This window comes from Carcharhinus amblyrhynchos, chromosome 26 (assembly GCF_965287045.1).
Source record: "Carcharhinus amblyrhynchos chromosome 26, sCarAmb.v2.hapA, whole genome shotgun sequence".
Classification (NCBI taxonomy): Eukaryota; Metazoa; Chordata; class Chondrichthyes; order Carcharhiniformes; family Carcharhinidae; genus Carcharhinus; species Carcharhinus amblyrhynchos.
The window spans coordinates 8,721,071-8,747,838 of NC_137349.1; the positions used below are offsets into that span (position 1 = coordinate 8,721,071).

The window sequence follows — 26,768 nt, forward strand, 5'->3', positions numbered from 1 at the left end:
TCTGACCCATTCAGTCCGCAACAACAATAATACCATTCAGGCCCTATCCCCCAAAACCCCACATATTTACCCTGCTAATCCCCCTGATACTAAGTGGCAATTTAGCATGGCCAATGCATCTAACCTGCACATCTTTGGACTGTGGGAGGAAACCGGAACACCCAGTGGAAAACCACGCAGACATGGGAGAAATGTTCAAACTTCACATAGGCGGTGACCCAAGCCAAGAATCGAACCCGGGACCCTGGCACTGTGAGGCAGCAGCGCTAACCTTTGTGCCACTGTGCCGACATTGTGCCACTGTGCTACTCTGAGCCCACATTCCACAGTTTTTTCCTTAGTTAACCTGCTCTTTCCGCTGTAAGTCACCCTGCTGAAGAGGTGTGGGAGAGAAGCATATCTGCTATCTATTCCCAATGCATAACATCTGTTTCCATCTCCTACAACTGCTAAGATCAGGAACTGCTGTATGAAGCAAGCATTTGGAGTGAAATCTCTCTCTCTCTGTTACTCTTTCTCTCTCTCTCTGTCTCTCGCTCTCTCTCTCTCTCTCTCTCTCTGTGTCTCTCTCTCTTTCTCTCTGTGTGTGTCTCTCTCTGTCTCTCTCTCCTACTTGTACCTGCACACATACTGATATGCACAAATGCATGGCACACACACACTCACACCCTCAGACATACTGATGCACATATACCCTCACATGCACTCTCATGCATATGCACACTCACTTACACATACATCTTCTGTTCAATTGTGTGCTCCACATGTGTGCATGTTGTACCTTGGTAGTATCTCGCATTAACTTGGGCTAGCTAAGCCAAAGTATATAACACAATGGTTCCCTCACATTTGTTTTGGCTTGCAAACCACAAAAAGTTTTATCAGCTGCTGTAACGAAGAATACAAGCAGCGTTAAGTAAGCAAAACCAAATCTCTCTATCTCCCCATCCTCTCCCTGTTTGTGCTCCCATTTCTACCTCCCCTATCTGCACCCACACCAGGAACTCCTTTGCATGATTCTTTCTGTGTGTCACTGTCCTTCCTTCACTGTGCATTTCATTCCACACTTTCTTTTCTCTCTCTGTGTCTCTCTTTCTCTGCCTCCTCTATGTTGACTGCTGCCAGGAGTAACAATTTACAGCATGGGAGAAGTGAAGTTTTAGAGGATCCTACTCTGCTGTATTTCTTTGAAGTCCCGCAGATTTAGTGCTGCTGTATAAACACTGCCATCTGTGGTCCCTTTTGTCTGTGCGGCCCTGGCACTGTGGAAGTTGAGCAAATTGTAATTTCCTTACTTGCTTTTTCAGCTAACATTGCAGCGGAGTTGGAAGCAAATCTGGGTCTGATCGAAGTGATCACCGGCTACCTAAAGATCCGCAGCTCCTACGCTTTGGTATCGCTATCTTTCTTTCGCAGCCTGAGATTGATTCAAGGTGAAACTCTGGAACCTGGGTGAGTTGTGGGAACACTGGCCTTTTGGCTACACATTAAAAAAAGTGCAAATATAACCTTTGTGCAATTGTTCGTCTCTTCCTTCATTATTCTCTTGCCACTGCAAATTTTTCCTTTTGGTTTATTGGTCTCCAAGCCTGGATCCCTGTTATGCCTTTCACAGTTTGGTAGCTGATAAGCCCTCAGTGTTAATTTGGCTCTTTACCCTGTCTGCTTGCCCGTACACAATGTGACGTGAATGTTGAAATTAAGATGGATAATTGACCAGACACCCCTGCTTCTGTTTAGCTCTAAACCACCCCCCCCCCCCCCCCCCAACCCCCACCCCCATGCTCTCACGGCAACCCCTCCCAGTCTCGACAGTTCCAGTTCCATATACATGCTTGCATGTTAGATGTTGTTGTAAGTGCACCAGGTACATGTTCTTGCAATGGCAACTATTTTCCTTCAAGTCTTTATGGCAGTCACCTGATGTATAAAGTTTAATTTATTTATTAGTGTCACAAGTAGGCTTACATTAACACAGTAAGTAGTCTCATAACACCAAGTTAAAGCTTTATTTGGTTGCACAAGCTTTCGGAGCACCGCTCCTTCATCAGGTGGCTCGCTACTGCATGCGGTATGCAAAATGGTCACTAAGTTGCTGAGGAAGCTTTGATTTGTCTCTTCCGATTCTAAATTTTTTTTCAAACTTTAAATCCATTCAGATGTTGGATTTACCTGTATTTTGGGTTCATTGAGAATTGAAATTTGTTTTCAATGTGTGTTTTCCTTTTGAATCTGACATCCAGAAATTACTCATTCTACGTCCTGGACAATCAGAACCTGCAGCAACTGTGGGACTGGAAGAAACATAACCTGACCATCTCCCAGGGGAAGATGTTCTTTCACTTCAACCCCAAGCTGTGCCTGTCTGAAATATACAAGATGGAGGAGGCTACAGGGACCAAGGGGCGACAGGAGAAGATGGACATTGCTCAGAAAACGAATGGAGACCAGGCATCCTGTAAGATTTCGAAACCATAATATGTGGCTGAGTTATGAATGGCATGCTCGGGATAGCTGCGTTTCTGTGTTCCTCTGTGGTTGGCACAGTAAATAGTCTCACAACATCAGTTTAAATTCCAACAGTTTATATGGTAGCAAGAGCTTTCAGAATATAGCCCCTTCATCAGGTGAGACTCAGGTTGGACTTTAACCTGGTGTTGTGAGACTACTTACTGTGCCTACCCCAGTCCGACGCTGGCAACTCCATATCCTCTCTGGTTGACAAGAGTACAAGTATCACATTGTTAGTAATATTTACACTGCTACTAATCCTTTCGTATTAGTTAATCTGTATTGGGGTCTGCAAGACTGTTTTCTGTGGAAAAATTAAGATGGATGGCCACCTCTTAGTAATTACGTTGCCCTCACCTGAACTCATGCTGAATGTTAGTTGATTTCAATAACCCTCACCCAAATGACCTCAGTTAGTTTTAAAGTGTATTTATTAGATTAACAAATAGGCTTATATTAACACTGCAATAAAGTTACTGTGAAAATCCCTCGTCACTGCACTCTGCTATCTGTTTGGGTACATTGAGGGAGAATTTAACATGGTCAGTACACTTAAACAGCACGTCTTTCAGACTGTGGCAGGAAACCGGAGCACCTGGAGGAAAGCCATGCAGACACGAGGAGAATGTGCAGACTCCAAACAGACAGTGACCTAAGCTAGGAATCGAACCTGAGTCCCTGGCGCTAACCACTGTACCACTGTGCTGCTGATCCCGTAACCAATCAAGAACCTGTCCATTTCTGTCTTAAATATACTAAATGACCTGGCTCCCACAGCCTTGTATGCCAATGAATTCCACAGAGTCACCACCCTCTGGCTGAAGAAATTCCTCCTTGTCCCCTTTCTAAAGGGTCTCCCTTTATTCTGAGCCTATGCCCTTGGATCCTTGTCCCTCCCACTAATGGAAACTAAGATAGGGAGGAAAAGCTCTTAATCAGCAGGTCATGAGACAGCGTCCCCTCTTACCTTCCCTCTGAAGAATTCCTTGGCCGCCCAGAGATGAGGTTCACTGACTGGGAAAGTCCCCAATTCAAATCCCTTTCTGTCCTGAGTTCGCTGAGGTGCTCCTTGTGTGGACTGAGCACCCTTTAAGTATTTTGCTTGGCGTTTGTTGCCTGTCTTCCATTCTCCACTGGCTCCTTACCTTGTAATCGCCTGCCACTTTCTGTATGTGACTTGGCACCGAGGTTATTTTTTTTCTAAAATGTTCTTTCAATTTAAGGTTTTGGCCGTGTGATTTAACTTCAAGTGCCTGATGGTAGTAATTCTTGAAGTTTACTTTTTAGAAAAATAAAACTCATCAGGGCGCCTGTCAGGATCCTGTAGACGTCTGGGTTTGCAGCCAGGATGGCCATTCTCTGTCTCCCCTTGGATATAAACTATGTTTAATTATTCCAGGTCAAACCTGTTCTATTTTGAGCAACTGGAAGGTGGATTTGATGCAAACGGCTGGAAAATACCTTGAATTTCTCCCTTGCTGCCATACCTGGATAACTCAATGATTTGCTAATTGAGTTGAGTCTTACAGTGAAGGATGGCTTAGCATCCAGCGAAATGTGCCCAGAGTGACATTACAGTGCAGGAAGAGGCCATTCAGCCTGTCGTGTTTGTGCCGGCTCTCTGAGTGAGCAGTTTACCTGGTATCACCCCCTCCACCTACTACTCCCTGGAACCCTGCACATTCCTTCTTGGTTGTCTAGTCCTGGCTCCAGTGTCTTGATTTGAACTTGCCTCCACCATGCTCTCGGGCAGTACTGCATTGTGCGTGAAAAAGTCTCTCCTCCTGTCACCATTGCTTCTTTTATTGAAATCGGTGCCATTTGGTCATCAATCCTTCCACCCATGGAGGCATTTCCTCTTTATACAGACCCCTTGTGGCTTTGATAACCCCTATCAGTTCTCTACTCAACTTTCTCTTTCCCACAGCTTCATTCCTCTGAGACTTGGAGAGGGAAAAAGCGCTTTCTAACTCCTGCTGTGAGATGCCTGTATGGGGACATTCAATGAGGATAATGATGGGGATGGCTAATGATGCCCCATTCTATGGCCCCACAAACCCTTTTGGCTCTCACACGTAACGAATGATCACTTGGATGTTTGAAGTTAGCGGTTAGAAAGAATGATAAAAAAGGAAAAGGTGGCATTTACGTATTGCTTTTCAACACCATCGAACATCTCAAAGCATTTAGGGACAAAGGAACACAGGAATTAGGAGTGAGAGTGGGCAATTTAGCCCTTTGGGCTTGCTCCGCCATTCTATATGATCATGGCTGATCTCCATCTCATCCTCACTCCACTTCCCTGCCTTTTTCCCATCGCCCTTTATCCCGCATTCACTGCACTCTGGGGCAGCGAGTTCTGTAGATTCACAACCCTCTGTGAGAAGTAGCTTCTCTTTATCTCCGACTTGAACTTCCCCTCTCTTACTCTACAATTGTGATCTCTTGACCTAGACCGTTCTAGAAGGAGAAACATTTGATTAACATTTACTTTATCAATCCTGTTCAGTATTTTATGTACCTCAATCAAATCCCCACTCATTATACTGTACTTCAGTGAGATACTCAACCGCTCCCCATACAACCACCTCTTCAAACGTGGAATCAATCTAGTGAACTTCTTCTGAACCACCTCCAGTGCCACCACATCCTTCCTCAAAGAAGTTGACCAAAACGGAACACAATACTCCAAGCGTGGTCTCATTAATGCCTTATACAATTGTAACCACACTTCTCTATTTTTATACTCTAAACCATTTACAGTAAATGCCTAGATTCCACTTGCCTTCCTTATTAATATTCTGTACCTGCATACCCACTTTCTGAGACTCACGCACAAAGCCACCCAGATCCCTCTGCACAAAAGCCTTTTGAATTTGTTTCCCATTTAAATAGTAATTTTTTATTTTTCTTGCCAAAATGGATAACCTTGCATTTATCCACATTAAACCCCGTCTGCCAGATTCTGGCCCTTTTCCGCAGACTGTCAATATCATTTGTAAACTTTGTATCTCCTCATCACATCCTGCTTTCCCACCTGTTTCCATGTCATCAGCAAATTTCGCTATGTTACACTCTGTCCTGTTTATAGATCATTGATATAGATTGTAAGTTTTAATTTAAATCATTTGAAATGTAGGAAAAAGGACACCAATTTGCTAACAGCAATGTGATAATGAGCAGGTTATCTGTTTTTGTGATGTTAGTTGAGAGATAAACATTGACCAGACACAGGGGATAACTCCCATTCCTCCTCTTTGAGTTGGTCCCTTGGAACCTTTTAGATCCACCTGAGCTAGGAGACAGGCACTCGGTTTAGCCTCTCATCTGAAAGATGGCACCTCTGACAATGCAGCACTTCTTTGCTATTGCCCTGGAGTATTAGCTTTAGTCTTTGTATGAGTGGGACTTGAACCCCAAACTCTCCGACTCAGAGGCGTGAGTGCTATTAGCTGAGCCACTGCTGTTGTCATTGTCCCACAACTCCAACCAAGCATAATTCTGCACATTGCAGGTGGAGGAACTTCAGAGGTTGGCTGAAGTCCAACATTAGAACTGTGCACCATTAAATATCAATGGAGAAGTGTTTTCTACAGAATAAGCTTTCTGCTCATTTCCCAGATGATGAACGTGGTTGATTTTCCTGACATCCCTGACTTCAACACAAGAGGAAGAAACACCGAGAATCACCCTTGCGGGTGATCTAAAGGGTAGAGATAACATTCATAGGCAGAATGTAACTTTGAACAATAAGCCTGAGTTGAAATTATGATTTAACATGGAGTTGCAATATTGAGACAGTGTATGTAGATTTGGATCACCTTGCCAACCTTGTTTGGGAAAGGGCTGAGGATGATGGGGAAAAATCTGCAGCCAGAATGTGAAGACTGTTTGATCAAGACAATACTGGTGGCACAGTGATTAGCGCAGCTACCTCATAGTGTCAGGGTCCCAGGTTCAATTCCAGCCTCGGGTCACTGTCTGTGTGGAGTTTGCATGTTCTCTCCGTGTCTGCATGCGTTTCTTCCAGGTGCTCCAGTTTCCTCCTACAGTCCAAAGATGTATGGGTTCGGTTGGTTGGCCGTGCTAAATTAAATGTAGTGCCAGGGTGATCAGGAGGGTAAATGCATGGGTTTACGGGAATAGGGCCTGGGTTAGATTGTAGTCAGTGCAAACTCAATGGGCTGAATGGCCTCCTTCTGCATTGCAGGATTTCTATATACGGTCTATATTCTATGTACTGTCGCCATAATTTTACCACCACGCCCTCTCCAATTGCGGTGTGGGCAAGGCTCCACAGGATGGAATTCTCCAAAGGCCTCAGATAGGATTTTATGAGTTTCGCTAGGTCATAAAATCCCAGCCTGTAAGTCAGTGTGAATTCAAGGCAGCTGTGCCTGATCCACCTTAAAGTGTTGACGGTGCAATTCTGGAGTGAAAACACCTGGATTGTGTTGGGGACCTGTTTTTATTTGAACCAGTGGAAGGGTGTAAGTGTTATAAATCATCTTGCAGGATCACTAAGAAAGAACACGTCTCTCACAATCACAGGACCTCCCAAAACTCCTTCCTGCCTGTCGTCACGAACACATGGTTATCCTCAATCAGTGATGCTACACTGACTAAAATTAAGCTTCTGTTTAAAAAAATTTGAAACATGCTGGCAGTGGGAAGAAGGCTATATTGACATCACTGTTGGAATCACTGTGCCTTCAAATGAGGACAAAATACAAAATTGGGTTACATGGAGAGTGAACTGTTGCTTATGTTGTGACAATGAGAACGGATCAGAGGCTGTAAATTCTGTAGGGAATTATTCACTTCCTGACTCTTCCTGACCACCATCTACAAGGGAGAAATTGGGAGTGTGATGGAATACTCTCCATTTGCCTGGATGATTTTAACTCCAACAACACTCTAAAGTTCTGATGTGGAGTTGCCGACATTGGACTGGGTTAGGCACAGTGAGTAGTGTCACAATGCCAAATTAAAGTTCAACAGGTTTATTTGGTAACACAAGCTTTTGGAGTGTTGCCCCTTCTCAGGTGAGTGATGAAGGGGCACCCTAATGAAGGGACAACACACCGAAAGCTCATGCTGCCAAATGAACCTTTTGGACTTTAACCTGGTGTTGTGAGACTACTTACTGTACTCAAAAGTTCAACACCAGCCAGGACAAACAAGCCTGCTTAATTGGCACCCCCATCCATCGTCTTAAACATTCACTTCCTCCATCACCAATGCACAGTAGTAGCTGTGTGTACTATCTACAAGATACACTGCAACAACTCTCCAAGTCTTTTTCAACAGCATCTTCCAAACCTGTGACTTTCAGCACTTTGAAGGATAAGGGTAGCAGACACATGCGAGCACCATTCCCTGCAAATTCCCCTCCAAGTCACACACCACCCTGACTTGGAACTATATTGCAGTTCCTTCCTTGCTGTCACTGGGTTGGACAAGTGGAACCTGCTGTGGACCAGGTGATCCCTGAAGCAGGCTAATGCAAATGAGGGGTAGGATGCTTGGGCATAAGGATCTAGGTTTATGTCAGAAGGTTGTCTGTAATATTATGTTCAAACATTAAATGATTTGGTATAGACATATTAAAGTCCCTCTATTCCCAAGTCACATTGAAAACTAAGTGTTCCAGTCCAGTCTGTTATGAACTGGCTTATGTAATGTATAATAACCATCGTAAATGGGTTATTTGTATCAGTAATTGCATAATTGAATTGAATCACTGTTGTAGTGGAGGGAAATGTGGTAGTCAGTTTGGATATAGCATATGTCCTGTGAACAGCAATGGAGTGCATGACCAGGGTGATCTGTTTGTGACATTGGTTGTAGGATAAGAACATAAGAACATAAGAAATAGGAGCAGGAGTAGGCCATCTAGCCCTTCGAGCCTGCCCCGCCATTCAATAAGATCATGGCTGATCTGTCGTGGCTCAGTTCCACATTCCCGCCCTCTCCCCATAACCCTTAATCCCCTCTCTTATCAAAAACCCATCAACCCGCGTCTTAAAAATATTTAGCGAGGTAGCCTCCACCACTTCAACGGGCAGAGAATTCCAGAGATTCACCACCCTTTGAGTCAAGAAGCTCCTCCTCAACTCCGTTCTAAACCGCCCCCCCTTTATCTTGAGGCTGTGCCCCCTAGTCCTATTATCCTTTCTGAGCGGGAAGAGTCTCTCCACCTCTATCCCATCCATCCCATTCATCATCTTATACGTCTCAATGAGATCTCCCCTCATTCTTCTAAACTCTAACGAGTACAAGCCTAGTTTATTCAGCCTCTCCTCATAAATATTGGCCAGGACACTGGGCGAATTTTCCTTGTATTCTTCCATATTACATTCACCTGAGAAAGTCTCATGTAATGAGCCTCATCCAAAAATAAGGGACGCCTCCAACAGCGTGGCACTTCTTCCAATACTGCATTAAAGTGTTGGCCTGGGTTCAAGTCCCGTTCCACTATCTGGAGTGGGGCTTGAATTTTTTGACTCTGAAGGGAGAGAGAGAGTGCTCCCAACTGAGCCAAGACAGACGCCTGGGTTCAGATTACAGCCTTGACTAGCACTGGCTGGTGTCTAATTGATTGTAAGATGCCGGTATTCTCAAAACTAGTCAAGATTTTGGCATTGGGGTCTGACAATTTTTTTTAAAATCATGTCTGTGACACAGCTCCAGTTCTTTCCGTAATTACCCCCACTGCCGCAGGCGTAACCAATGCAGATTGGTACAAGTCGCTTTGTGAGCATCACGACAGACTCGTTTACAGCAAGTAGTTGTCTATAACCCTTTACCACTAAATCTTGACCTCAGGACTACTGGAACTTTGCAGAGTTGCCCCTTTGACCTAATACGCCCCTCCCTTGGGAATCAGTGGTCATGGGATTAGATCCAGATGACATTAGCTTATAAATAGATCTAACCTTTGAGTTAACATCTTGATCGCTCATTATTCATTAAACATTTCAAGCAGTCTGTGTTTTTATTCCACTTTTTTTATTTTTAAAACAAAGGAAAGCAATGCAAAATGATTTCATTAATATCAATTTTCTGCTGAAAGCTCTCTGGCTGAGTTACAGTTCCTCCAGAATCTTGCAGTTCCACATCCATGTGTTCATTTGGTATCCTGAGGCTATTTGGCCAGGGCAGGCTTGACACTTTCTCCTTTGGGATTGGACGGAAAGTTGGTAGCTGCATTGATTTCAGAGCAGATTGACAAGCACTGCAAAAGAGAAAGGAAATTCATGATTGTTTTCTCTTCCCGTCCCTACTCAGGTGAAAGCCAGCTCCTAAGGTTCGTTTCTAATAAAACTGGGATTGATAAAATTATGTTGAAATGGGAGCCATACTGGCCGCCGGACTTCAGAGACCTCTTGGGATTCATGGTGTTCTTTAAGGAAGCGTAAGTATTGTTTTGGGTTTGTCTGTATGTTGAATATATGTTGGGCAGCACGGTGGCATGGTAGTTAACACTGCTGCCTCACAGTGCCAGGGACCCAGTTTCAATTCCAAGCTTGGGTCACTGTGTGGAGTTTGCACGTTCTCCCGGTTCTGCATGGGTTTCCTCTGGGTGTTCCAGTTTCCTCCCAGTCCGAAGATGTGCAAGTTAGGTGCATTGGCCATGCTAAATTGCCCCTCGGTATCCTGGGATGCGTAGATTAGAGGGATTAACAGGGTAAATATGTGGGATTACGGCGAAAGGGTCTGGGTGGGATTGTTGCCAGTCAGACCTGGTGGGCCGAATGGCCCCCTTCTGCTCTGTAGGGTTTCTATGATTCTATACCCAGCAGATCCAGTGCACTCGGAGAGAGGGGGGGGAAATTGCGTTGTGGGAAACATATTGCAAATAACCCCAGCTCCATGCCTACGTTCTGATGGTGCACGCACTGCTGTAAACAAAAAAAAATTACAATTTATTACTTGCCGTTGCTACTGCAGGTTAGTATTTTGATATTGAGCTGAAGGATTGATGAGAGCAGTGGGTGGTATGGGAACATCACCTCCTAGTTACTCCTACACATTAACACAACAGAAAGCAAAGGCCTCAAACAGAAGCAGGAGATATGTTTGAAAAAGATTTCACAAGATCACACCTCCCTCAAAATGGGCATTCGCAGTATATTGGGATGTTAGTCAGTGGCAGCTAGCCAGATATTGAACTAGACTAGGTACGTAAATTGTGTGGCTACAAAGCAGATCAGAGGCTGGGTATTCTATGGCAGATGCCTCACCTTCTGACTCCCAAAGCCTTCTGTCTGCAGGCACAACAATCACGTGATGGAATATTCTCTAGTTAGAATCATAGAAAGCTCACAGTGCATAAAGAGGCCACTCGGCCCATCGTGCCTCACCTAATCCCACTGTCCAGCGTTTGGTCCCTTGGCCCTGCAGGTTACAGCACTTGAGTTGCCTATCCAGACATCTTTTAAATGAGTTGAGGGCTTCTGCGTCCACTAACCTTTTGGCGCAGTGGGTTCCAGACCCCCCCCCAAAACCCTCTGAGTGAAAACATTCTACCTCATCTTCCCCCTAATCGTTCTCTTGGTCACCAGTCACTGACCATTGGCTGAAATAATAGGCCCTTCCCATCCACTCTATCCAAGTCCCTAACAATATATCTCAATCAAAACTCCCCTCAGCCTCCTCTGTTCCAAGGAAAATGATTCCGGCCTATCTGATCTTTCCTTCTTGCTGCAGTTTTCTAGTTCTCGTAAATCTCCTCTGCACCCTCTCTAATGCAATTACACCCTTTCTGTAATGACCTAACCAGAACTGTAAACTGTAATTGTAGCCTAACTAATGTTTTATGTAGTTTCAACATAACTTTCCTGCTCTTACATTCTGTGCTTTGGCTAATAAACAAAAGGATTCCATTTGCCGCCTTAACCACCTTATCACTCTGGCCTGCTGCCTTCAGGGATGTGTGGACATTCACCTCAAACTCTCTGGCTTCCTCTACACCTCTCAGTATCCTCCCATTTATTGTTTAATCGTCTGCCATGTTTGATCTCCTCAGATGTGTCACCTCACACTTGCTTGGATAAGTGCAGCTCTACATCACTTGAAAAGCACAGCACCACCCTGTGCTAGCAGCCTGTTTGATCCACTGCCCTGTCGTACTCTTAAATTTCACCATCTCCTCTTCTAACACAGCCTTTTGGAGTGGAGGATCAACAAAGAACAAAGAACAACCCAGCACGGGAAACGGGCCCTTCGGCCCAACGAGCCCGTGCCGCCGCATCACCCTACACCTATTCTACCCTGCATGTCTACAAATGGAACCCCTAACTTAGCCAGATTCAGGGGAGAATAGTGTCAATTTGGTAAAACCAATCAGCCTAAGAGCACATCTTTGGGGTGTGGGAGGAAACCAGAGCGCCCGGAGGAAACCCACGCAACCACAGGGAGAATGCACAAACTCCCACAGACACAGGCCCAAATCCATGTATCTGCAACTTGCTTCCACGCTAAAAATGAGTTCCATACTAAAAAGGAGCCCATCACCGCCCAATAAACATCCATATTGGTGCACTGTGGCAGCACAGTGGTTAGCAGTGCTGCCTCACAGCGCCAAGGATCCTGGTTCGATTCCTGGCTTGGGTCAGTGTCTGTGTGGAGTCTGCATGTTCTTTTTGTGTCTGCATGAGTTTCCTCCGGGTGCTCTGGCCTCCTCCCATGGTCCAAAGATGTGTGTGTTAGGTGAATTGGTAATGCTAAATTGCCCCTTAGTGTCATGAGGAATGGCAGGATGAATACGTGAGGTTATGGGGATAGGGCCTGGATGGGATTGTCGTTGATGCAGATTTGATGGGATGAATGGCTGCCTTCTGCACTGTAGCAATTCTATGATTCTATGTCTGCGTGGGTTTCTTCCAGGTTTCTAGTTTCCTCAACACAGCCCAGTGATGTTCGGGTTAGGTGCTAAATTGCCCCTTAATGTCCAAGATGTATAGGATAGGGGAATTAGTGGAGTAAATAGGTGGGGTTCCTTGGTTAGGGACTGGGTAAGATGCTGTATCACAGATTCAGTGTAGACTTGATGGGCCAAATGGTCTCCTTCTGCACTGTAAGATTGTACATCTAAGATGTGTCTTATCTGCAAGATACACTGCAGCAACTTAGTGAGGCTTCTTCAACAGCAACTTAATGCAACTTCCACCATGCAGAAAGGCCAGGGCAGCAGGTACATGGGAACACCACTGCCTGCAAGTTCCCTTCCAGCATTCATGCCATCCTGGCTTGAAGTTATATTGTCATTCCTTCACTATCACTGGGTCAAAACCTTGGAACTCCATCACTGATGGCACTGTGGACTGCAGTGGTTAAAGAAAATGGAAGGGCAACAAGTGTTGGAAATAAATGCTGCATTTACCAATACCATCCACAAACTGAGAATTTCTTTTAAATGTAGGGGGGCATTCAGGTTATTCTGTTGAGAGTGGGTGATGAAGAGAATAACCTGTCTTCATTTGGGTGATGGGCATGTCTTTATTTTTTTTCCATTCCCTGGAATAGCCCCTATCAGAACGTGACTGAGTTTGATGGGCAGGATGCCTGCGGATCAAACAGCTGGAAGGTGGTGGACGTGGAACCCCCCGGACGGTCCGAAGGGAAACTCCAGAACCCAGGGACTCTGCTTCGCGGCCTTAAACCTTGGACGCAGTATGCAATCTTTGTCAAGACATTGCTCACGATAAGTGATGAGCAGCACAATCATGGAGCCAAAAGTGAGATTGTATACATTCGCACCATCGCAGGCAGTAAGTTTTTAAAACGCTATGTAATTAGTTTATGCAATTTTCACTGATGTTCACTTGCAAACAAAAAAGTGCCATCAGCTTTCACTGTCACAAATTCTAGTGTCCACATGCAAACTTGTGATATTTTCAGCCTCTTGCACTGTAACGTCACAGTTTGATATTATCTAGCTCCTTTGCAGGGAATGTGCCATGTCCATAAGATACAGGAGCAGAATTAGGCTGTTTGGCCCAGTGAGTCTGCTCTGCCATTCAATCACGGCAGATATGATTCTCATCCACATTCTCCTGCCTTCTCCCTGTAATCCTTGGCCCCTTTATTCATCAAGAAGTTATCTAACTCTGTCTTAAAGACGCTCAATGACCTGGCCTCCACAGCTCTCTGGGGCAGTGAGTTCCACAGAGACTCCACCCTCTGGCTGAAGAAATTTCTCCTCATCATAGTTTTAAAGGAGCTGTGATTGTGCCCTTGAGTTCTAGTCTCTCCCTCTAGTGGAAACATCCTCTCTACTTCCACTCTACCCAGGCCTCTCAGTATTCTGATTATTCAACTTGAGTAGCAACATTTTCCTGCTTATTTTTGCCAAGGTTCATTTAAACTGCAACCAAGGGGAGGGCACAGAGAAACGAGCTTGGAGAGACAAAAGTTGGGCACGGAATGAAACACAACTGCATTTTCAAAGCAACAGCTGAGGCATGATGGGCCGAAAGGCCTCCTGTGCCCTCAAATTGGAAACATTCTCTTCATATCCAACCAAATTTCCTTTCCAAATTTCTCATATTTTGCTATTTAACTATAAATTGTGTATGATTGAAGTTATGTGAACCAAAATAGCTAGAAAGTAAGACTCTAAAATACTGCCACAATATATTTACATGCCTAAATATTCAGAACCTGCAGACTCTGCACAGGCAGTGACCCCAAGCTGGGAATTGAACCCAGGTCCCTGGTGCTGTGAGGTAGCAGTGCTAACCACTTTGCCATTGTGCTGTGCCATTGCATTGTTTATAGGATATCTATGTCTTGCACGTTTTAAATTCTTTGATGAGGTTGTGGGTGTCACTGGCAAGACCAGCATTTGTTGTCCATCCCCAATTGCCCTTGAACTGAGTGGCTTGCTGGGCTGTTTCAGAGTTAAGAGTTAATTTTTTGCTGTGGGTCTGGAGTTGCATGTCAGCAGGTTTCTTTCCCTAAAGGACATTGGTGAACCAGATGGGTTTTACTGAGACTGGAGATTAGTTCATTACTGAAAGTAGCTTTCAACTCCAGGTTTTATTAATTGAATTGAAATTCCACCAGCTGTCAAAATTTGAACTTGGAGAATTAGTCTTGACCTTTGGATTACTAGCCCAGTGACATTACCACTGTTACACCAAGTCCCCTCGTAGTTAGTAACTTTCAGCTCAACTGCATCAGAACCTTTACAATATTATTTTGTTTTGCCTCCCTTTCTTGTTGTCTTACAAATTCCATAGGGTAGCACGATAGCACAGTGGTTAGCTCTGCTGCCTTACAGTGCCAGGGTTCAATTCCAGCCTTGGGTCACTGTCTGTGTGGAGTTTGCACGTTCTCCCCGTGTCTGTGTGGGTTTCCGCCGGGTGCTCCGGTTTCCTTCCACAGTCCAAAGATGTACGGGTTAGATGAATTGGCCATGCTGAATTGCCCCTTAGTGTCAGGGGATTAGCCAGGGTAAATGCATGGGGTTATGGGGGTAGTGCCTGGGTGGCAGTGTGGTCGGTGCAGGTTGATGGGCTGAAAGGCCTCCGTCTGCGTGGTAGGATTCTGTGATAGGTACCAGCAACTTCCCAGCACTGTGTCTTTACATGTGAGCTTCAGATACTGTGTCGAGGCATGCTCTAATGCCCTAGCTGCCCTACCTCCGTTTATCATTAGGGACTGCTGAATAGCAAATGGAAGCCCTGTATAACACAGTGCAGGTTTGAATAAAAGAAGGAAAATATTTATAACCCATCATGTGATAACAAACATGCTTGTAATAAGGGCGGATGTATTTATGATCAAGTTCGTGGTGATGTGGGGGTCGTCAGATAGGTTACTTAGAACATAGAACATTACAGCACAGTACAGGCCCTTCGGCCCTCAATGTTGTGCCAAACTATGTCAAATCCCAAAATTGAGCTTTCCCACTCCCTATAATTCTGGTGTGCTCCATCTGCCTATCCAATAACCACTTGAAAGTTCCTGAAGTGTCCGACTCCACTATCACAGCAGGCAGTCTATTCCACACCCCAACCACTCTGAGTGAAGAAGCTACCTCGGACATCCCTCCTATATCTCCCACCGTGAACCTTATAGTTATGCCCCCTAGTAACAGCTACATCCACCCGAGGAAACAGTCTCTGCACATTCACTCTATCAATCCCCCTCATCATCTTATAAACCTCTATTAAGTCGTCTCTCATCCTCCACCGCTCTAAAGAGAAAAGCCCCAGCTCCCTCAACCTTTCCTCATAAGACCTACCCTCCAAACCAGGCAGCATCCTGGTAAATCTCTTCTGCACTCTCTCCAATGCTTCCACATCCTTCTTATAGTCAGGTGACCAGAACTGAACACAATATTTCAAATGTGATCTCATCAATGTCCTGTATAGTTGCAGCATAACCCCACGACTCTTAAACTGAAATCCCCTGTTAATAAATGCTAACACACTATAAGCCTTCTTCACAGCTCTATTCACTTGAGTGGCAACCTTCAGAGATCTATGGATATGAACCCCAAGATCTCTCTGTTCCTCCACATTCCTCAGAACCCTGCCATTGAGCATATAATCCGCATTCAAGTTTGTCCTACCAAAATGAATCACCTCGCACTTATCAGGGTTAAACTCCATCTGCCACTTCTTGTCCCAGCTCTGCATCTTATCAATGTCTCTTTGTAGCCGACAAGAGCCCTCCACCTCATCCACTACTCCACCAATCTTGGTGTCATCAGCAAATTTACTAAGCCACCCTTCAGCCCCCTCTTCCAAGTCATTGATAAAACTCACAAACAGCAGAGGACCCAACACTGATCCCTGTGGTACACGACTGGTAACTGGCCTCCAGTCTGAAAACTTTCCTTCCACCACCACCCTCTGTCTTCTATGAGACAGGCAGTTACTTATCCAATCGGCCAAATTTCCTTCTATCCCACACCTCCTCCTTCATGAGACTACCATGGGGAACCTTATCAAATGCCTTACTAAAATCCATGTATACGCCATCAACTGCTCTACCTTCGTCTACACACTTAGTTACCTCCTCAAAGAATTCAGTCAAATTTGTGAGGCAGGACTTACCCCTCATGAAACCGTGTTGACTATCCCGGATTAAACTACATCTTTCCAAATGGTCATAAATCCTATCTCTCAGGACCCTTTCCATTAATTTACTGACCACCGAAGTAAGACTAACTGGCTTATAATTACCAGGGTCATTCCTATTTCTTTTCTTGAAGAGAGGAACAACATTTACCACTCCCCAGTCCTCTGGCACAATCCCTGTGGACAGTGAGGACCCAAAGATCAAAGCTAAAGGCTCTGCAATCTCACCCCTTGCCTCCCAAAGTATCCTAGGATGTATCCCATCTGGCCCAGGAGACTTATCGACCCTCAGGTTTTTCAAAATTGCTAATACATCTTCCCTCAGAACATCTACTTCCTCCATCCTACCAGCCTGTATCACGCACTCATCCTCAAAAACATGGCTGCTCTCCTTAGTGAACACTGAAGAAAAGTATTCATTCAACGCCTCACCTATCTCTTCTGACTCCATGCGCAAGTTCCCACTACTATCCTTGACTGGCCCTAACCTCACCTAACTTCTAATGGCTGCCATCTCCCCACCCACCTGCCCGCCTGGCAACATTCCCAGCGGCTTCCATCACTCATCTCGAGCCAGGTGTTTTAGTGTGGGTCCAATGTGAAACTCTCCCCGTCCAGCCACAGCATCTGTTTGGTTTGTCCAAATTTGTGATGTTTGGGTAACACAATTATTTGGAGCAGGAGAACACAAATGACAACATGTGGACTATATTTGTACCACTCTCCCCATCCCAGACCCCTGCCGTTCAGTGCGTGAGGCTAGATAAATCTGTTCTATCCTGACTTTTCTCCTACTGGGCGATACGATGGCACAGTGGTTAGCACTGCTGCCTCACAGTGCCAGGGACCCGGGTTCAATTCCCAGCTTGGGTCACTGTCTGTGTTGAGTTTGCATGTTCTCCCCATGTCTGCGTGGGTTTCCTCCCAAAGTCCAAAAGACCTGCTGGTTAGGTGCATTGCTGGCGCTAAATTCTCCCTCAATGTACCCTAACAGGTGCCGGAATGTGGCAACTAGGGATTTTCACTTTAACTTCATTGCAGCGTGAATGTAAGCCAACTTGTGACACTAATAAATAAACATTAACTTTGCATTCTCAAGACTGTTTAATTGCATATTTACTTTCTGAGGCCTCTGCACTTTGAATTTTGCTGGTGTTGCACCTTTGAATTTTGAGGTTGAGAAGGCTTGCTTAGTGCTGTTGTGTCATTGTTGGGTAACAGAAGAATTATGCAGTTCTGTGCGAGAGATCGAATGGATCAGTGAGTCTTTCCTGTTTCCCCTCCCATTTTGCACATATTCCTTAACCCTCTTGTTCTCTCTCCAGCTCCATCAGTCCCACTGGATCCGATATCCGTGTCCAACTCTTCTTCCCAGATCATCCTGAAGTGGAAGCCCCCGACGGATCGCAACGGGAATATCACCCACTACCTGGTGTTCTGGCAGCAACAGCCAGAGGACAGTGAGCTGTATGCATTTGATTATTGCCAGAAAGGTAAGTGGCAACTTGGGCGTAAATTGTCAGTGAGTATCGGGTGTGGGTCCTAGACTCAGAGTGGGACCCAGTAAATCTCTTTCTGAGCTTGGCTGCTGTCAATCATGCAGCCCAAAAATGTAAGATGTTATTGTCCACTTGCCCATTTCTCTGCCTCCATTTTGCAAACATTCTTTTTGTAGTTTTGCAGGAAAAAGAATATAATCCCACCTAATAAAAGCTGAATTTTACTTATTCAGCCATGATATCATCGAAATCATAGGATCCCTACAGTGCAGAAGGAGGCCATTTGGCCCATCAAATCTGCACTGATAACAATCCCACCCAGGCCCATAATCCCACCTATTTACCCTGCTAGTTCCTCTGATGCTGAGGGTCAATTTAGCATGGCCAATCAACCTAACCAGCACATCTTTGGAGCGTGAGAGGATACCAGAGCAGACATGGGGAGGATGTGCAAACTCCACACAGGAACACAAGCCGGGAATCGAACCCAAGTCTCTGGAGCTGTGAGGCTGCAGTGCTAACCACTGCATCACTGTGCCACCCTGATGTACCAATGGTTGACCTGCTATTTTTTATCATATTTGTGCCCTTGTTTCACTGATGGCACCCTGAAATCTGGCTCAGAAAGTCATGGGTTTAAGCCCCACTTTAGAGATTTTGGGTGGCATGGTGGTTAACACTGCTACCCCACAGCACCGGGGAACCGGGTTTGGTTCCGTCCTCGGCGGACTATCAGTGTGAAGTTTGCACGTTCTCCCTGTGTCTGCATGTGTTTCCTCCAAGTGCTCCGGTTTCCTCCCACAGTCTGAATGATTGTAGATTAGATGAATTGACTGTGCTAAATGTTATGGGGATAGGGATGGGAGATGGGCCTGGGTAAGATGTTCTCTGGGAGGGTTAGTGCAGACTCAAGGGCCGAATGGTCTCCTTCTGCACTGCAGGGATTCTGTGGAACACGTAATCCAGGCTGGCAATTCAGTGCAGTATTGAAGGAGTGCTGCATTGTCAGAGGCACGGTTTTCGGGATGAAGCATTGAACATTGCCTTCCCTCTACGTTGACAGTAAATATCTCATGGCATTGTGATAGAGAACAAGGAATTTCTTGTCCTGGCCAATATTCATCCTTCAAGCAATATGTAAGGTGGACAATAAGATGCGATAGATTGTTTACTGACAGAGGAGTCACAAAATCCCTACAGTGCAGTAGGAGGCCATTCGACTCATCAAATCTGCACCAACAACAATCCTATCCAAAGGGAGAGTCAAAGGGTATAAAGAGGCACATGGGAACATGGAGACTGCCATGATCTTATCAATGGTGAAGCAGATCAGAGGGACCGGATGACCTGCTCCTCCCAATGTGTATATTTCAGTGTTTATGGGATCATGCTGTGCACAGAGCCGCAGCTGCATTTTTCACATTACAACAGTGACTGCACTCCAGAAGTGCTTCAGACGTAGTGAGACATATGGAAAGTAGAAGCAGAAGTAAGCCATTCGGCCCTTCACGTTGGCTCTGCCATTCATTATGATCATGGGTGATCATCGAATTCTATCGAGCACAATCCTTTCCAGACCCTAGTCCCATGAGTCCAGGTATTTACCCTGCTAATCCCCCGACAATAGGGTTAATTTAGCATGGCCAATCAACATAACCCGCACATCTTTAGACTGTGGGAGGAAACCGGAGCATCTGGAGGAAAGCCATGCAGACATAGGGAGAATGTGCAAATTCCACACAGACAGTGACCCAAGCTGGGAGTCGAACCCAGATCCCTGGCGCTGTGAGGCAGCAATGCTAACCACTGTGCCAATGTGCCAGCGCAGTTTCAGCTTTTTAGTGTAGTTGGGCTCTGCAAAGTTCAGTGAGATGAGTGATCGACAGTGAGACAAGAGCATTGCCATTGATCCAGGGTAGTTGTGCAAGATTCCTGAGTTCACTCAATGGCTTGGGAAGTGACCAGAAGGTTCTGGTTCAATCCCCGACCTGTCAGGAGGCGGCCAAGGCAGCAGGTGGGGAGTAGGAGAAAGATCCCTTCTCCAGGCGTGTGTGTTAATGTCAGGTAGGACGGTCTCAACAGGGATCTTGGGTTCATGTTGCACTACTGTAACCCCTATGACTAGTCTGGGTTTGCAAAACCTCACTTACTGTACTGTTTGGAAACAATACACATCTCTTTAACCTATGCGTAATGCTCTTTCCACTCACAATGTCTGCATCTTTAAGACTTGAATAGCAGGTTAGTTGTAAAGACTCGCATTCTAAGCAGTATTCTGTAAACTGTGTGTGCTGTTATATGCTCTGTCTGAGGCCAGAACTCTCCACTCACCTGACGAAGGGCAAAACCCCGAAAGCTTGTGGGTTTACTATCAGATAAATTGGTTGGACTTTAACCTGGTATTGTGAGACTTCTTACTGTGTTTACCCCAGTCCAACGCTGGCATCTCCACATAATGTCAAGTAGGGACAGGGTTCTGCAGTAATTCCCTGGGCTGAAACAAGGTGTTGTGTGAGCTCTGCAATGAAAATGACCACTTAGAACCATAGAATCCCTGCTGTTCAGAAGGATGCCATTTGCCTCAACTAGTCAGCACCGACTCTCCAAAAGAACATTTTACCCAGGCTAAGCCACTGCTTTGGACTTCTCACATCCTGAGATAGTCAACCATCCTGAGATGGTACAGAACTCTTAATCAGAGACTGCTGGTGAAGCTCAGCAAGTCTGGAGCATCTGCAGCGGGGAGAGAAACTGGAGTCAGTGTTTCTGATGACCTGTAGGTTTGGCTGTTCAAAGAGTAGCAGAGAATAGACTCTCAATGTCTTTGCTTTCAGGTTCACTTTAGCGAGGAGATTTGATAGAGGTATTCAGAATCATGAAGGATTTGGACAGAGTATGTCGAGGAAAATTGTTCCTGTTGGTGTATTTTACCAAATGGGTTGACACAGTAGTTAACACTGCTGCATCACAGCGCCAGGGACCTGGGTTCAATTCAAGTCTCTGTGGAGTTTGCACATTCTCCCCGTGTCTGCATGGGTTTCCTCCCACAGTCCAAAAATGTACAGGTTAAATGGATTTGTCATGCTAAATTGCCCCTTAGTGTCAGGAGAACTGGCTAGGGTAAATATGTGGGATTACGGGGATAGGACTGGGGTGGGATTGTGGTCAATGAAGGCTTGATGGGCCAAATAGTCTCCTTCTGCACTGTAGGGAGTCTGAACAGTCGAGATCTAAAAGGCATCGATTTCAGATGATTGGCAAAAAAAAAATTGCTTTGCGGGAAAACGCAGCGAGTGTGATCTGGAATTCACCGCCGGAGCGTGTAATAAAGACAGATTAATTTGTAGCTTTTGAAGAGATTTTACTAATTAGATGAAGGAAAACAATTTTCAGGGCTTCTGGGAAAAGGTGGGGAAACGGGAGTAGCTGAGTTGCTCTTGCGAGCGTGGAGATGATGGGCTGAACTGCCTCCTTCTGTGCTATAACCACTCTCCGATTCTCTGATTCTAGGATTAAAGTTGCCATCACGAGCATCGACGACACACACTGACCCTGAGGACAACCAGAAGCAGAATCAGACTGACGCCAGTCACATCCCTGGGGAATGCTGTGCCTGCCCGAAAACTGAGTCGCAGCTTAAGCGGGACGCAGAGGAGGCCGCCTTCCAGAAGATGTTTGAAAATTACCTGCACAACGAGGTTTTCATGATCAGGTAACTGAAGGCAGAGAATCAGCTCTTTACGTCTCAAAACTCCTGAGGGTTAGAACGGCGCTGGGAGTACCTAACGAATGGTAACACAGTAGCTGCTTCCTAGAAATGGTGTCTGGTGCCCAGCCTTGATGTGACCTTATGAAAATGAGTACATCTTCCCGCGTGATACCACATTGCTACCCGAGGCAGATTTCCAGTCTCCTGTTCCTTATCGTGACACACCCTGATTTACCCACCTACAGGCGACACCTCAGATCACTGGCTTGTTTCTAGCGGTCAAATCTAGAGAAGAAGAGGAACCACAGAATCACTACAGTGCAGAAGATGGCCATTTGGCCCATTGGGTTTGTGCTGACCACAGTCCCACCCAGGCCTGATCCCCATTAACTCCCCCAGCTGATCACTCTGACACTAAGCCCCAATTTAGCATGGCCAAGCGACCTAACCCACACATCTTTGGACTGTGGGAGGAAACCAGAGCACCCGGAGGAAACCCGCACAGATATGGGGAGAATGCGCAAACTCTACACAGTGACCCAAGGCCAGGAATTGAACTTGCGTTCCTGGTACTGTGAGACAGCAGTGCTAACCACTGTGCCACCGTGCCACCCATAGAAAAGGCACAGAAAGGAAGCACTGTCTTTCTATGCAGGGCATTGCATCCTGGCAGACCACAGTCATTTTTATTTAATTTTTTTAGCAATCCCTCAGTATCATGGGGTTTACTCAGGATGTCCCTGTCGTAGTGCTGCTCATAATGCAGGTTTGTTTCTGGTGTTAGTGTTCCCTCTTGTGTCTGTAATAAATACTGCAGCAATTCTGGGTTTCTGACGGGCCACTGTGCACTTTTCACCGGCAATTTTAAAAGGAAGTTCCTGCATGCTGTATCTTAGATCTAGTTACAGCAGGGAAAAGTTAGCGGAGGAGTAAGTAAGGTTTGGATTCGTGATGCTTTTCTCAATTGTGCATTGTTCATTCAAATGCAAGGCGGTTAAAGTTGCATATACACGTGCACACTTTTTAAAAAAAAAATCACTTAATGAATCAATCCTCAGAATAGCCAGACAGATTACGTAGCGACCAGACTCCATAGCACTCACTTACTTGCTTTCCCCACCCTGTCGAGATGAGAATTCAGGATGGCTTGGACTGCACAAAATTCAGATTGATCCAAAGCCAAAGTGGCGAGAGAGAGAGAGTGAAAGAAAAGTTTGGGAGGGCTCACAGTTTCCGTAGACACACTGGAAGCAAGCAACACAGATGGGACTAGAGCTGCTTTGGGACAACATGACAAATATGCAGACAAGACACAGAAAAATTGACATTAATATAAATTCCAAGTTGCCACTGTCCACATAGCTAGTGGCACAATTCCATAAAACACTAAGTTTCCAGCATCTTTGCAAAATGTACTGTAAGTGCATAAAGGCAAATACCCCACTGCTGTTTCATTGTATATTTATCTACATAACAATCACTGCCCATTGAAGCAACGCACAATGTGTTAATGCTTTGGCACCCCGATGTGTCTGCTTGCGTTAACAGATCTAAGTGAAGCGTATCCCAGCGACTGCGCGTGAACTATTGACAGGGTCTTAATATTTGTGTGGAAGGTTCAGGAGGTTGCAGTGAAAATGAATCTCTGAGTTTTCGTGGTGCAGTTAAATATTTTGACCTTTTTTTGTGTGTTTTCTGCCCATCTCCTGACAGTCCTTCAGCACTCCTTCCTCTGTCCAGCAGTGTCGATGGTTGGACTTACTGTACATAGACTGTGAGCCATTGGTTGGGGAGGGAGAGGGGTCAGGGGGTGAAAGCAGGGGAGACTGTCCTTTAGAAGTGGATTTTTTTTCTGAATGAAACAGCTGAGAGTGAAACGTTGAGCATGGGCAGTAGACGGACAGGAGAGAGCCTTTTATCTCCTATTCACACCGCTGTGTTAGACCCCTGATCCCGTTTCTGAACTTCCACCATTTCTTGAAGCTAATGCCAAATGTCCATCACAGCGTTTAAAATTCGCACTGATTCACAGCGATTTGGGGGAGTGGGCATTGCACTAACAGAATAGTGAACAAGAGCTTCACTGCACCAAGCAAGTGCTCAGACACAAACTTGCACCTTGCTGTATTTTCCAAGATTCAGCTAAACTACACTTAGGAGTCCGTGTGCAATCTTCCAAGTGTTGGTGGGAGTGAGGGGGAGAACTTATAAGCTTTTGGTCCTACCTAGTGTCAGGGGAGGTGGTGGCATAGTGGTATTGTCACTGGATCGGAGACCCTGGACAAGATCTGGGGACCCGGGTTCAAATCCCACCACATCAGAGTGTAGAATTTTAATTCAATAAAAATCTGGAACTAAAAGTCTACAGATGATCGTGAAATCATTGTTGATTGTCATAAAAACCCATCTGATTCACTAATGTCCTTTAGGGATGGAAATCTGCCGTCCTTACCCAACCTGGCCTACATGTGACTCCAGACCCACAGCAATGTGGTTGACTCTCAACTGCCCTCGGGCAACTAGGGATGGGCAAGAAATGCTGGCCAGCCATTGTCGTCCACATCCTTTAAATGAATGAAAATAAAATATCTCAGGTCAACTACCTACAGCCAGACCTGAACTTCAGACACAGTTGCACAACAAGCCACGTGGGGATTAATAAGCAGAGGCCACCAACAAATGGTATTATCTTATAATCACAAGAGGTGTCTCCGTGCCAGAGTTAATAACCCACAATATAATTCTGTCCAACAGTTAAATGTTTGTTACTGGTTGCTGAATCTGTCATCAGCTAAAGTATGTCTCTGCCTGTTTTTTTTTAAATTAAGTCCACTGTCTCGACTTGACTATGGCATTGTACAATAAAGCACACATCTATCCAAACTAAAGCCTAGTCATCGAGTCTTGCAGTGCAGAAAAGGCCTTTTGGCCCATCAGGTCTGCAGTGACAATAACTACCACTAGTGGGCACACTAATCCCATTTTCCTGCACTTGTCCCGTATCCTTGAATGTTAGGATACTTCACATGCTCATCCAAATATTTTTTAAAGGCTGTAAGGTTTCTGGTCTCCACCACCACCCCAAGCAGCGCATTCCAGATCCCCACCCACCCTCTGAGTGAAAAAGTTTTTTCTCAAATCCCTTCTGAATTTTCTGCCCCTTACCCTGAAACTAAGCCCACTCGTGATTGACCCCTCGACCAAGGGAGTTGTTCCCATAATGTTATACACCCCAATCATGTCCCCCCTTAGCCTTCTCTGCTCTGGAGAGAACAATCCAAGCCTATCCAGCCTCACCTTGTAGCTCAAATGTTCTATCCCAGGCTACATCCTGGTGAACCTCTTCTGTACTTGTCCTGCACTTTCTTCTCAATGGGAACTCACTTAGCTGAAAGTTGATATTCGTACAATATAACGAGATTGCAGTGTGTTTCAGTTAACCTTTTCCATAAACCTCGGCAGAGTGTGAGGAGCAGGTTGAGCTGTGGAGGCACCGGGCATTCATAGATCATAGAATCCTACAGTGGAGAAGGAGGCCATTCGGCCCATCAAGTCTGCATTGACCACAATCCCACCCAGGCCCTATTCCCATAACCTTAGCATAATCCCAACACTAATGGGCAATTTAGCATGACCAATCCACTTAACCAGCACATTTTTAGAGTGTGGGAGGAAACTGGAGCTCCTGGAGGAAACCCACGCAGACATGGGAAGAATGTGCAAACTCCACACAGACAGTAACCCAAGCTGGGAATTGATCCCGGGTCCCTGGAGCTATGAGGCTGCAGTGCTAACCACTGTGCCACTGTGATGCCCCTGATTGTGAGTATAGAAGCCTCCTCCCTACTTTATTGGTGGATACTTCAGTCTTTGTAAATGGGCTGAAAATTTTGGGATAATTTTCTAAGATGCTAGCTTGTTTGGGTATTTTGAACATGACAAGACATACAAGTATACTGCATTCAGAATTCAGAAGAATGAAGAATGGGGAGAGATCTTATAGAAGCATACAAGATTATGAAGGGAATAGATGAGATAGAAACAGGGAGGTTGTTTCCACTGGTGGGTGAAACTAGAACTAGGGGGTTCTAGGCCTCAAAGTAAGGGGGAGCAGGTTTAGGTCTGAGTTGAGGAGGAACTTCTTCACACAAAGGGTTGTGAATGTGTGGAATTCCCTGCCCAATGAAGCAGTTGAGGCTACCTCATTGAATGATTTTAAGGTGAGGATCGATCATTTTTTGAACAGTAAAGGCATTAAGGGTTATGGTGAACGGGTGGTTAAGTGGAACTGAGTCCACAAAAAGACAGCCAAGATCTTATTGAATGGCAGAGCTGGCTCGAGGGGCCAGATGGCCTACTTCTGCTCCCAGTTCTTACGTTCTTAATTAAATGGCCACAGGTGTCTTGCAGTTTTGAGCTGGGACTGCCCTATAACTCAGAGGTTCACTTTACAAGATGGTAGGTAGCTAGGAATGTCTGGGGTTTATTACTACAGATTGCTTCTAGAAAGGACGTTCCTTTATGCTGTGTCACAGATCACCCGACCCTGATAAGTGGTGGTTAGGGCAAGTTTGAGTTTGGTCGGGTGCAACACCCTCTACGTTGCTGCAGGGAAGGGGTGGTGCAGTTCTGTACATGGAAATCCCGGGAGCAGTGAAAGTGCCAGTTTCTGAGAATGCAGAAGGGATTTATTTATTCATGTCACAAGTAGGCTTACATTAACAGTAATGAAGTTACTGTGAAAATCCCCTAGTTGCCACACTCTGGCACTTGTTCGGGTACACTGAGGGGTAATTTAGCATGGCCAGCATGCCTAACCAGTGCATTTTTCGGATGGTGGGAGGAAACATGAGCACCCGGAGGAAACCCATGCAGACATGGGGAGAACGTGCAGGCTCCGCATGGACAGTGACCCAAGCTGGGAATCGAACCTGCGTCCTTGGGGCTGTGAGG

General features: G+C 45.5%; 1 protein-coding gene across 2 annotated transcripts in view; it reads left to right on the top strand.

Annotated features, from left to right (window-relative positions):
* Positions 1-26,768, top strand: part of LOC145358620 (insulin receptor-like) — a 253,370-nt gene that overhangs the window by 190,811 nt on the left and 35,791 nt on the right. For both annotated transcript variants that reach the window (XM_080212829.1, XM_080212830.1), the window contains exons 5-10: positions 1,308-1,452; positions 2,244-2,458; positions 9,802-9,928; positions 13,042-13,286; positions 17,933-18,100; positions 21,617-21,818. In XM_080212829.1, coding sequence (XP_080068955.1) covers positions 1,308-1,452; positions 2,244-2,458; positions 9,802-9,928; positions 13,042-13,286; positions 17,933-18,100; positions 21,617-21,818 — 1,102 coding nt within the window. The remainder of the gene's footprint in view (positions 1-1,307; positions 1,453-2,243; positions 2,459-9,801; positions 9,929-13,041; positions 13,287-17,932; positions 18,101-21,616; positions 21,819-26,768) is intronic.